The sequence below is a fragment of the Lepidochelys kempii genome, chromosome 1 (genome assembly GCF_965140285.1).
Source record: "Lepidochelys kempii isolate rLepKem1 chromosome 1, rLepKem1.hap1, whole genome shotgun sequence".
In the NCBI taxonomy this organism is placed as follows: Eukaryota; Metazoa; Chordata; order Testudines; family Cheloniidae; genus Lepidochelys; species Lepidochelys kempii.
The window spans coordinates 132,245,878-132,259,344 of record NC_136380.1 but is presented as its reverse complement, the minus strand read 5'-3'; the positions used below and the strand labels follow the sequence as shown (position 1 = coordinate 132,259,344).

General features: G+C 42.8%; 1 protein-coding gene across 1 annotated transcript in view; it reads left to right on the top strand.

Moving 5' to 3' along the window:
• The first annotated feature begins 4,873 nt into the window (after positions 1–4,873).
• The window catches only part of ANOS1 (anosmin 1), a 182,688-nt gene continuing 174,094 nt past the window's right edge, over positions 4,874–13,467 (top strand). Inside the window, exon 1 of the mRNA XM_073327881.1 lies at positions 4,874–5,236. Within this exon, the coding sequence (XP_073183982.1) occupies positions 4,874–5,236 (363 nt within the window). The remainder of the gene's footprint in view (positions 5,237–13,467) is intronic.

Here is a 13,467-nt window from a genome sequence, read left to right as displayed (position 1 = left end):
ATTAAATAGATAGTTGTGTTATTACATTAAATAAATATTTTTTTATCTGAGAAAGATCTTTTGACAACTATAGAGAAAACTATGGCACACATTTGGTTTGGAGATGATACTGACTATATGTATTATATTTTCTATTTTGCTTTCTCTCTGTTTTTTATTATATGGGAAATATGGTTGTAAATGGGCTGTTTTAAGAACTTCTATGTGTGTTTTGTTTATTTGACCTTCATAATCTTCTGTTTGCAACATCATTGAAGCTAATGGGAATTATGCTTGAGTATAGATTGCAGGAACAGGGCCTTTTAATATAATAAATCAAATCAGTGAATTCTGGTACCCCATATTTAAACAGCAAATACTGTTAAAGTAAACAATATCATCTTTATTTGCCCAACTGGGCATGGTTTTTAATGTCAGTATTACTAGATAGTAAGAGGTAATTATTTAAGAGGCATTCAGGTTTATTTAAAATTGATGAAAAGTGACTCATAAAATCAGATTAATTCTGTGCAATGTAACATTCTATTAGTCACTTGCAGATCTCACTTCACATAACCAGTATGTGGCGCTGTCTCCTGTCAAAAAACAGCCCTGACTTTCACAAAGCTGGTCTTCAGGAGAGCTAGTGTTTACATTGCCAGCTGTAAATGTCACAGCACAACACTGAAGAAGGACTAATTGTGTTTTCATAGTAGCATGAGGTCAATGCTTTATGCGTTTAAAGATTATTTTTGCTTGAGTTTTTAATGTTTTTAATGCTGAGAGATTACTTTTTTTTAGTTTATTGGGGGGTGAGGACCAAAACCAAAAACCAAGTAAACAAAAACAGATCAATATATTTTAGTTTGTGGAAAAGAAAAAGACATGTACTGCATCAAAGTAACACAATTCACAAGAAAAAGGATTTTTAAAAGCAGAAATTTAAGAGTGGTTAGAGGTAGTCAGCAGAAAAAATCACCCAAAAGGAAAATTGTGTTTGCTTTAACAAATTACTAATTTTATTCCATGGATGTCTATAAGTTGTGTGTGTTTAATAAACTAAAACAATCTCTTGTTTACTTCAGAATTTTGCAAAAAACATGTTACTTTGTGCATCCTACTTGTTTCCAAATCACATGTTCTATGAAGAAACTTAGTAAACTTTCTCCCTATAACATACAGACACGCACATTCATATATTTACATTTATATGTGTATGTAATTTCTTTCTAACAATCAGGTATATATTTAGTCCTTACAGGTTTTTGACTGCCAACCTTGTTTACCAAGTATTTGAATTATAGTCCCTGGGTTTCTTTAGTTTCTTAATCTCCTTGTAAGGGAAACATGTCCTGTGCGAATTTGGTTTTAGTGGCATTGAACAGCCATTCTTTTGTGTGCTAACCAACTCAGCCTCACTTAAAAGGAATTCAGAGACTACCCTGATGATCTCTGTAACTGTGACCTTTCCAACACAAGCAACTGAATAAACTGTATTCACAAACTTTTTTAATGATTAAGGGCTCTGTGCCTTTTGCTACCAATCTTCAAAAAACCAACAAAACAGCAGGATTCATGGACTTTAATGTAGTTATTTTAGTTTTAATATGCAGCATTGATTGGTTAGTAGTACAATAGCACTAACACTGGGAATAAATCTGTCTGTCTTCCATACCCGTCATATCTGAGCACCAAATACCACTATTAAAGATGGCTGCAGATTTTTTCAGACCGCCATACTTATTTAATAAAATTGTGGCAAAAGTTGAAAGCATTTGGTATGCTTGTAAACATAATTAATCAGTCAAGGGTAATGGGTTTTGTCAGTTGGCTGTTCCCTTCTAGACTGGGGTGTCGCTGAGGAATTGCAGAATTGTTAGTCAAGCCTAAAACAGACTAAATGGGTCAGAAACAGACATTTTCTGAATTGGATAGGCAGAACCAGGCCACCTCTGACTAGTAAGGCTGTAGCTCCAGCCTTTAGCAGCCTTGCTAGGTCTACACCATAATTTCCATAATGAGGGTGATTTTTTTACTACTATTGGGGTGCCAGACAGGCCAGATTCCATTGTGCATGTTGACTCAGTGGATTCCACCAACTGTTATTAGTAGATCCCAGGATGTTGTCCTCCAGTGATAGGAAGTCTACTAGAAGTGGGGCACAGTTTACAAGCCACCACCAGCCTTCACTCAGCTGAGGGGATCAGGGCTGGCCATCACAGCTCACAAAGTGTGTGGAGTCTTCTGGAGAGGTAGTTGGGACAGCTCCAGAGCTTACTTGGTGCATCTCCAAAGTAGCCTCCATTTCTGGACTTCTTTCTAGGGTATATTGACACTGCCATGGCTGTCCTGGGTGAGCTGCGTTGGGCTTGCAAGCCTTGGGCTGCTGGGCTAACACTTGCATTGTAGACATTTGGGCTCAGGCTGGAGCTCAGGCTCTGAAACCCGGTGAGGCAGGGTGGGTGGCAGGTTACATCTATATGGGGATAAAAAACCCGTGGCTGGCCCTGGGTCAGCTGACTCAGTCTCGGGCTGTTGGCCTGAAAAATTGCTGTGTAGAGGTTTGGGCTCCAGCTGGACCCTGAGATCTGGGACTCTGTGGGATGGAGGGTCCCAGAGCCTGGGCCTCTACCTGAGCCCGAAAGCCTTCATTTCAATTTTTAACCCCACAGCCAAAGCCCCGGGAGACTGAATCAATTGACCCTGGCACTGAGACTTGGTGCCACAGGTTTTTTATTGCTGTGTAGACGTACCCCAGTGGCACCCTGCACCGATTTGCTTTTAAACGTGCCTCCCTTGCTGAACCCCTTTCTGTAGGCTGTGATAGCACTGCCATCAGACCAGTCCCCCTCTGCCACCGCAGCTCCCTCAGGCACAGGAGGAAATTTGTAACTGCTGTTCCCCAGCCACTCACAGGGTGACGTCTATTGAGTTACCCCAGATTTCTGCCAGTGACCCGAGGGCAGAATTTGATCCAGAAGTACTTCAGGCCACAAAAAAAAATTAAAAGTGAAGACTCTCCTCCACCCCTATTATAGCTACATATTGCAAGTGGCTGACTGAAACTAGTGTCTGATGTTACCAAATTCCTGTGGATTGTAACACCTAGTCCAAGCTCTGTTTTCTTCTATTCAATTTCTTATATTATGCTCAGCACCAAATTGAATAGAATTATAACATTAGATATGAATGTCCTTGCTTCAGGCTTAACAATGTCCTTGGTTCATAGGCTTAACAACAGTCTTTAGGGTTTGATTCTCCCTTGATATACTTGTGTATTGCCTGCTGTGGACAATGGAAGTTGCCTGCATGTGTTCAGGGGAAAAAAAATCTCCTTGGGCTTCTTGCTTACATTATGCTGGTGTCAATCTAGGGGTGAGGAGAGCGGTGTTACACTGGTGTAAAACTAGTATAAGTGAGATTATTCACAGCCCTTGTTATATATTAATTTCATTGAAGGAGATTTTTCCAATTTGTGTATTTAGCTGCATTTTAAAATATATTCAGCAAAAGAGACTCCAACAGCCTCTAGACCATTGACATAATAATTTATAAATTATTTCAACAGCAGAGATATTTACACCTCCTGTAATGGCCCCAAATCTCAGTTCTGACAAGTGATACAAGCTTGGGATCACCTAGTTTGGGAGATTTAATCCACAGACTACTGTTAGAAAAGAACATTTACTCCTTCTATTCATATGGTTTATTGCAGCAATAGGAGTTTACATACAGTGTTTTAAAATTAATGCATAATGTAATGTATGTGTTTTGTACTGCGTACATGCACTGTAAATATGCAAACTAAAAAGAAAACAGAAAGAGAATAGTTCTTGTATGTGTATTTTAGCTATTTTGTTTAAAACAGGGCAAGATGTTAATCATTTTAATTTTGTAGTTATTACCTAAAGGCACTGGACTAATGACTTATAAAAATTAATTTTTAAATAACACACTAGGATGAAATTTTATGGGATGAAATTTTATGCAAGCTCCAGCCTGGAACAAATGGTTAGTACTGACTTGGGATTTTAATATGGGAAAACTCCCAGTCTTCAGTAAACCCCAAGCTGCAATTTCACTACACTTTTTTAGACCTTAACAAAGAGACTTAGAGGAATTGTCCATTAGTTGAATTTCTCAGCTTTATTTACATTTATGAATGAATATATCTGAGTTCATAAGTCAAAATAAGGCATATGAACACAGCAATACTATTAATAGAACAAAGTAAATATGAGTTTTGACAGTGAAAAATCAACAGACCCCAGGGTGTGCATGTCTCTGTGCATACTGGGTGTGTCTATTTAGGTCTATATGCCTTAGTCGGTCTGTGGATGTCTGTGTTTGTGTTTGCCTGGGTGCATTAGGCATGTTTGTATCCGAGGATAAATAGGTGTACTTGTTTAAGGGCCAGATCCGGCAGGTTGCTGCGTGTCTTCAATTCCCTGTGATGTCCGTGGGAGCTAACAGGGCTCAGCACTTGGCACCGTCAAGCCGTGTGTGTGGGTGTGTTTAGGAATGCCCGAGTCTGCATGTGTGCTAGGGGTGTCTGTGTTTGGGGTGTCTATTTAGGAACAGCTGAGGGTCCGTGTAGGCTGGGCTGAGTGCTAGTCATGTAAGGGGGTGGGGGAGTTACTGTGCAGGGTCTGTGTCCCAGTGTGTTGCAGCAGCCCAGGGTGTACACAGCATGTGTCCAGGGGACCTCGGAGAAGTTCACCAGCTCCCTCGCATTCTCTGTCCCCTGCCTGCGGTCAGGCAGCCCGGCTCTGCTGTCACTCCCATTTCTTGCAGCCAATGGCACAGCCTCCTGTCACCCTCACCCCACCCCCTCCTGGGAGTAAGGGGAGGGGTGTGTGCTGGGGAGGGGAGGAAGGGGGGTGAAGAGAGTTGAATGATTGAACTTTCTTGTTTAGTTTCTGCAGCGCTGAGGTCCCCCCCCCGCCCCCAGTCCAGTCTAGCACCAGATCGGTGCAGGGGGGCTTATCCGGGCGTCTCTTGCTCTCTGCGGCACCCCTTCCTCTCCTCAGCACCCACCCAGCGCACAGCGATGGTGCTAAAGGATCCCGCCGGGTCTCTGACCCTTTTCCTTTGGATTACGGCTTCCTGGGGCTGCCTGGCTGCAGCTGCTGGGGTTGCTGCTGCTCGCAAGCAGGACGAGTCTTTCTCCACTGTCAGTGTCTACAGAGCCAGATGCACCTCCAGGTGCCTGAGCCTGCAGATCACTCGCATATCTGCCTTCTTCAAGCATTTCCAGGTACGGTCGCAGCGCAATAGGGGAAGAGAGACCCCGCACCCGCCCCTCGCTCTCCACGCGCTCTCCACGCGTGCAAGCCCTCGGCCCGGTGACGCCGCTGGGCAGTGTTGCCCAGATCTGGGGGAGTGCACGTTCAGGGTGGGGTGGGGGGTGCTGTGAGGTGGGGGAGGGGGTGCTAGTGGGTGTACATGGGACGGCTTGGTCTTCATCGCTTCTTTGCAAACTTCCCGGGCGGGAGTTCCCAAAAGGGGCTGCTTATGTCGCAGGGTGTACATCTTCCCCCCCCCCCCCCCAGCCCCTGCGATCGCCCCAGAGCTTAGGCAGGTGGAAAGCCTTACCGCCAACACAAGGAACCCCCGGGGCGACCAGAACGAGAATGAGTGGTATTTCGGACCCGTCCTCACGCTGTGCAAACCAGGCTTTTATCCCGGCACCGGGTCTTACCGGGGCAGATCGCTGTGCTTGCCGCGTGTTTCGCTAAATGCTCCCATTGACTATTAATTGCATCTGTAAATGTCCTAGCGCGGCTGGAACTGGGGTTGTTTGTGCAGGGATTTGTTGGCAGGGTTTTTCACTGAAGCGGGCAGTTTGTGCCGGGGAAGGTGACTTATGCAGGCAAGGCAGCTCTCTTCCCCCTCACAGGTGCCCAGTTTGGTTAGTCTCTAAGGTGCCACAAGGACTCCTTTTCTTTTTGCGAATCCAGACTAACACGGCTGTTACTCTGAAACCTGTCTCTGGTAGTTCCTTTGATTGTTACACAGGACCTGCAGCCCAGAGCCTCCGAGGGCTCCTGAATTCATGCCCGGGCGGCAGGCGATGTCCTGGCATGGTTGGCTAAGCGCGCACGTCTCTGGTTTTTAGGAGATTTAAGAGCGGTGTGAAAACTAAGTAGGACAAGACACTGGTGCTTTGTGTGTGTGTGTGTGTGTGGAGGGGGGTTTAAATGCTGAAGAAAGTCTGAGGGGCAGATGATCTGAGTTTTGGTTGCTCTGATGTTAAGAAGCAAGTGTTTATTACAGTTCATCATTGGAGTTGGATTTCTCTTACGTTCTGCTTGAAAATTCGGGATGTTTTCTTAAGGGCGATGGTCAAGAGTTTGTAGCCTCTGTTCCGATCTGCCAGAATAAAAGCGGATGGGGAGTTGGTGGTTATAATAGAACTACAAACTAGGCGACAAGCTATGCGGGACAAATGTCTATGTGGTGGCGGAGATGATGATGATGATGATGGGGGGTGGGGCAGAAATGGGACAAGACATTGGGAAATAGGTCGAGGTGCATGAGCTCGAGACCTGTCTGGAGTAAAATGAACCACACCTAAATTGGTGGGTCAAAAAGCATATTTAGGACATCGCGGACGAGATCTTCTTAGGAAATCGTGTCTCCAACTCGGTATGTCCACACCTTCCCTCTAGACTATCTCTTCCGACCCCCCCCCCCACACCTGTTCGGTGGTGATGTAAAGACTGAACTGCATCGGCCAGAAGGAAATGGTGAAAACACTTTAAATTGCACATAACAACAGCCCTCTCTCCCCTTAATAAACTGGCCTCCCACCTATTTGGACAGAGGGAGCCATTAGCACTGTAGAGATCTGTCCCAAAACACGGGTGGGGAAAAGGTGAGAGGGAAGTGATTGTGTTTCTCTCCTCTCTGTGCTTTTAGAGTGCATTGAAACAAACACAAACTGCGAGGGAAATAGTTGCCTAAAGCCGCTTTGTTCATCCAAAGCAAAGGAGTTTACCAAAGCTCATGCTCAAATAAATTGGTTAGTCTCTAAGGTGCCACAAGTACTCCTTTTCTTTTTGCAAAGACAGACTAACACGGCTGTTACTCTGAAACCTGAAATGCTGGGCTTTTTAAAAACCGGATCACCGGTACATATTTTAAATTCAATAGGAAAATAAAACCCAAATGTTTTGATGTCTCGACTGCAACAAGAGCTTTCTCGTATCTGTAGCTGAATTTAAGAATAAAAAGCCTGGGAATGCAAAAGAGCCCCTCTTAAACGGGGGTGTGTGTGTGGAGAGCTTGGGGTACGCTACTGACTGTCCATATCAGACAGAAAGGGCAAGGGGAAAGTATTTGAACCTGCACATTCGCGTGTGGGGCAAAGAGCACGTGCAGTCCCAAGGTTTTACCTGAAGTTGTCCTGGATTTTGAAACTGCAGAGTGCTTGCTATGAAAATGTCTTCGTCTCAGAAAATGTCTCGAAAGCAGGAAAAACATGTAAAACAGTTCTTTATCTTGGAATGGGCTTGCACTGTCAGCCGGTTGTAACTTATTTGTTTTAGAGTTTCAGTGGCTAAGGCGCCAGTTTAGATCAAGCCAATTCCTAGTGAAAGGCTTTTTTTGTTTTTTTCTTGGCATGATTTCTTTTCCGAAGTAAAACTGCTGACAGAATGCACATTGCCAAACAATACTGATTACATTTTAATTAGCTAGGGTGAAATAAACTGCAAATTACTCAGTTAGGGCTCAATAATGGGCCGCTTTTTTTTTGTAATCAGTTGCAAATCTCGGAGTTTTAACCCTGGGTTGTAAACGACTGTAATGTTTAGAAGAAAACGATCTCGCTTATAAAAGTTAAGCTTCCCATTGTCTTTTAATGAAAAAAGGAAGGACTGTTTCATAGGGTGCATTCACTGTTTGATATGCATAATAGACCACAAGGTCATACCTAGGCGACATTATTCAATGATGAGAACTACCCTCAACTACCATCTCTAAAGTAGCAGTTGCTGAAGTTATTTCACTGCAGAGGATGCCACATTATCTCATTATCGGACTCAGCCTTTGAAGTGACCCAAACATTAACTCAGCCCAACAGCAAGAGTAAGGTTCTAGATTGTCTCACTAAAGACCACATGAAGAACAGGCAGTGCCAATGCTTAATTTGTGATGAAAGAGGTGCTGGGCCTCAAGCAATTGTTTTACTTTCATAACTGCTGCAGCAAGGCAGAAGGGCCAGGACTATGAACTGCTGGGCCAGAGGCCTGGGACAAATTAAGTACTGTGCAGTGCCTGTCTTGAGAAGACTCTCTGCTTTTCCTCATCCCCTCGGTTACAGTCACGCAGTAGCTGGGGGTCAGCCAGATAGCTCTGGAGCACGGGGGTGAGCGGTGCTGCTTCTGGATGACACATGATTCCTGGGGGCAGCCTTGCGTTGTAGAGGTGGAGGGTTCTAAAAACACATCATTTAGGGTCTGATAGCAGAAATATCAAGTCATCTGAACAATGAAGAAATCAGTGAAGGGTAAGGATTATTTCTATAATTTCAGGCTCTTATTTTCCCCATTGTCCTGCCCAGAGCTAGTCGATATTTTTGACTATATTTTTCGTGAAGAAAATGGAATTGTTATCACTGTTTTCATCATTCTTTAAATCACCTCAGGTTCTGATGGGCAGTTGAAATGCTCTGTTTTCTTTAACTTCACTGCCTCACTTCTCTATGGAAATAATAATATTTAACTACCTCTGAGCGGTGTCTGACATCTCAGATACCCCGATGAAGCAGCCCCACATACCCATTGAAGGGTGCACCTTCACTAGGAAGAAAGTGTGTTCTAACCATGTTTTAGCTAATGTGTGGTAAAACCCTTGGTAAGAAAAGGCAATTTGTAGTTTTCATACACATTAGCAAGTTCTATCATGTGTCCCCCATACTTATGATGTGTATGAGCACCTCACAATCTTCAGTGAGCAAATTAAGGAAATCAAGCAAACTAGGGAAATATGGTTTTGACAAAAGTACTATAAGGTGGGTGCAAACCTGGTTGGAAGGCTGTACTTAAAGAGTAGTTATCAATGGTTCACCGTCAAACTGTGAGACTGTATTTAGTAGGATCCCACAGGTGTCAATCCTGGATGTGGTACTAGTCAATATTTTCATTAATGACTTGGATAATGGAACGGAGAGTATGCATATACAATTTTCAGATGACACCAAACTGGGAGGGGTTGCAAGCACTGTGGAGGACAGGATTAGAATTCAAAACAACTTTGACAAATTGGAGAATCGGTCAGATCAACACAGTGAAATTCAATAAAAAGAAGTGCAAAGTATGTCAGTTAGGAAGGAAAAATTAAATGTACAACTACAAAATGCAGAATAATTGGCTAAAAGTAGAGCTGCTGTAAAAGATGCGGGAGTTATAGTGGATCTCAGAGTGAATATGAGTCAACAATGTGATACTGTTGTGAAAAAGGCTAATGTCATTCTGGAGTTTATTAACAGGATGCATTATCTAAGACATGGGATTTTTGTCTCAATCTACTCAGCACTGGTAGGGCCTCAGCTAGAGTACTATGTCCAGTTCTGGGCACCGCACTTTAAGAAGGATGTGGACAATTTGGAGAGAGTCCAGAGGAGAGCAACAAAACAGATAAAAGGTTTAGAAAACTTGACCTATGCAGAAAAGTTTAAAACTTGTTTAGTCTTGAGAAAAAAAGACTGAGGGCGGACCTGATAATAGTCTTCATAAATTACTCCTGGAGGAATTCTGCACCAAAAAAATAAAAATTCTGCACACAGTATTTTAAAATTCTGCATTTTTTGTCAAAATAATGCAATATAATCCAGCTAGTTTCAATTATTTTGGTAATTTATTTAAACTACAATACAATGGATGGAGAATGGAAGTGGGAAGCATTGGAGGAAATCACCAACCCCCCTCTGTCTAATAGTAATATAGCTAGTATTGACCCTTACTTCTAATTATTAGTCATCAAATATATGCAGCCATATGCTCATTGTTACATCATAGGCAACTGAAGAGCAAGTGAGGGCTAGGGACTCAAACTCACAATTTATACTGGCTACTGACCATCTCCAAAAAGGTCAGTCGCAAACAGTTCATGGAGCACATTTTGATAGGTAATTTTTTCAGTCCAAATATGTAGACCAGTTCTAAACGCTAAAGCACCATAAGCATGTATAAGGCCATACTGCACTTTACAATAAGGCTCCTTTACACCACTCTGGAAATGTAAAGGAGCCTTAAAATTTTTACGCCTGTTTTATACTCTTTTTTGTCAGCATCTACCATTGGCGAGTATACACATTTTCCCTGCCTAGTGGGCTGGCTTTTGTGGATTGCATTCTTTAGGTGACTCTCTCCCCCCATTCATTGTATAGGGAGCCTAGGGCTCTAACTCAGTCTTTGTGAATCACGTTGTTCCTGTGATTTTCTGGGTGCCTAAAAGTTAGGTGTTGCAATGCTCAGCATTCCAATGCCTAAATCCTTGTGTGGATCCGAGCCTGTGATTATTATAAATAGCTTCTTGGCTGATATGATCTACCAGAGCTAAGGAGTTGACTTGGTAAGGAGTTAGTTTTACACAAACCACTGCAGGTTTCAGAGTAACAGCCGTGTTAGTCTGTATTCGCAAAAAGAAAAGGAGTACTTGTGGCACCTTAGAGACTAACCAATTTATTTGAGCATGAGCTTTCGTGAGTTTCTCCAGATGTCTTGCTCTGTTCTCTTCTACCAAAACTTGAAAGAATCCTGTTCTTCTAAAGGCTAAGAAACTGGGATCCTTGTACTTAGGCGGTGTACTGAAAATTAAAGGCACGTAGCAGAGAAGACGGTTCCACACATGTATGTACTTCTTATATGTCCACATGCTTCTGCAAGCCACATAAATATGTTAGGCCAGATTCCGGCTTACTTGCTTCTGCAGTTTACCTTAAATATAATAGCTGAGAAGATTTGTATTTTCAAGGAGGAGGATGTATAATCTTGTATAGTTCTAATCAGGAATAATTAAGTCACTTAGTCTAAACATTTGTTATATTCAGTAAACAATAATTATATTGTGGTGAGAGAATGTTCTCATCATTTCAAATGTACCATTCTCCTATCAACAATGTCTTGCTCTGTTCTCTTCTACCAAAACTTGAAAGAATCCTGTTCTTCTAAGGGCTAAGAAACTGGGATCCTTGTACTTAGGCGGTGTACTGAAAATTATAGGCACGTAGCAGAGAAGACGGTTCCACACATGTATGTACTTCTTATATGTCTACATGCTTCTGCAAGCCACATAAATATGTTAGGCCAGATTCCTGGCTTTCTTGGTTCTGCAGTTTACCTTAAATATAATAGCTGAGAAGATTTGTATTTTCAAGGAGGAGGATGTATAATCTTGTAAAGTTCTAATCAGGAATAATTAAGTCACTTAGTCTAAACATTTGTTATATTCAGTAAACAATAATTACATTGTGGTGAGAGAATGTTCTCATCATTTCAAATGTACCATTCTCCTATCAACAAATGAATTTAGGAGAGCTAGAGTTTTTGGCAGACCAAATAAGGCACATTAAAAAAAAAAGTCTCCCATTTTGCATGCTCAGTCCCTTGTGGGTACAAATAATTATGTGTGCAAGTGATATGATTTAGATATCTTGCTACCAGATTGCACGCGCTAATCAGGTAGCTAGTTATCTAAATGCCACCACCTCTGCCTAAAAATGATCACCACCCCAAAATTGATAGCTCTTGACACATTTCAATGTTAATTGATTGTAGGTGCAAAAGTTGTAGGGCCAGGTTGAGGCCCCTTAGCAAATTTGGCCCACAGTGCTCTGTTGCAGAGGTAAAGGAGAGCAAATGTTAACTGCCAGTATAATGTAACAATTGTTACTGCACTTCTCAGGGTATTTCCAGTTTCCGCTCCATGCTTCATATGGTGCGGTGACCAAAACTTAGCATAGTATTGTGCATGAGAATACATTCATTTATATAGGTCAGTGGTTCTCCAACTTATTTGATCGGGACCCCCTTCTTTGTGTCTGTAATAGTTTACACACACACACACCACCACCACCACCACCCAGCTCTGAAGGCAGAGTAGAGAGCAGCGGCTGCTGCCTGGGCACCCAGCTCTGAAGGCAGAGTGCTGGCTCGGTGTCCGGCTCTGAAGGCAGCACTGCACCAGCAGCAGCGCAGAAGTAAGGGTGGCAGTGTGAAAAATGATATTTGTCATCACTTTTCACAGCAGACTTATAGCCTCACTGCCACCCTTACTTCTGCGCTGCTGCTGCTACCCCAGGGCTGACAGCCAGAGCCCCGCCACCTGCAGGTGAGGGATTGTGGGGAGGGAAGGAGAGCCTGAACCTGGGTTGCCTCCCAGTGAAGGACTGGGGGGGCAGGGAAGGAGAGGCCTGGCAGCGGGGCTTCGGCTTTTTTGCCCCAGTGCGACGGGACTCCGGGTGTCCCCTTTATTCCTGCCTCCTGGGTGTGCGTGCCCCTTCTGCATGAGCCCCAGCCACCTGGGGCTGACAACCAGAGCTCTTAAAAAAATCCACACAATTTGCGCCTCCCTTGACACATTCCCGTGCCTCCCTTAGGAGGCCTGCTCCATAGTTTAAGAACCACTGATATAGATAATAGCATTATGATGTTTTTTGTTCATTCTTTAACTGCTTCTTAATATGGTCTTACATCTTGTATTCTTTTCTGACTAGTTTGTGACATCTAGATCTTTTACTTGAATGATTACAGTTAACTTCAAACTCAATGATCTCTCTGAAAAGCTCAAATTGTTGCTGTAAATATGCACTCACACTTGTCCACATTCAATTTAATCTGCACAGACTGTCTACTCATCTAGCTTTGTTAGGTCTTCCTTAGCTTTCTCAGTCTTCTTTAGACTACCAAGTAAATGTGTGTTAACTGCCAGTTTAGCCATTTTAATATTTAAATCCCCTTCAAGATAATTAATTATGTTAAATAATGCTGATCCTAGCAGGTATCTTTGGGGCACCCCAGTGGTAACTTTCTTCCATGTACACAACCTTACCATTTATCCAGACTGTTTGTCTCCTGTTTCTTCACCAGTTTCTAATTCCAGATAGAATGTTACCTCTCACCCCATGACTACCTAGTTTCCCCCTTTCTAGAGGAACTTTCTCAAAGGCTTTTTGAAAATCCAAATCCTCTTTTCACTAGATTGTTTGTATCATATAGAATTCAGTGTTGGTTTGGCTATCTAGTCTTATATCTGGTCTAATCCCCTTGTTGAGATCCATGATCATAGACTCAGGAGTCGTACAGATATGCTAATATGATCCTTTTGGAGGACAGAATCTGAGTGGATCAACTGTTTAGATTGGAGGCTGATGGAAGCACATCATAAGCACAAATCATTTAAAATGTTGGAAAACCAAATTATGGATCTGAGACAGAATTAAAGCTTTAAGGCAGAATCTAGCTCTGTGATATGGGTCAATGG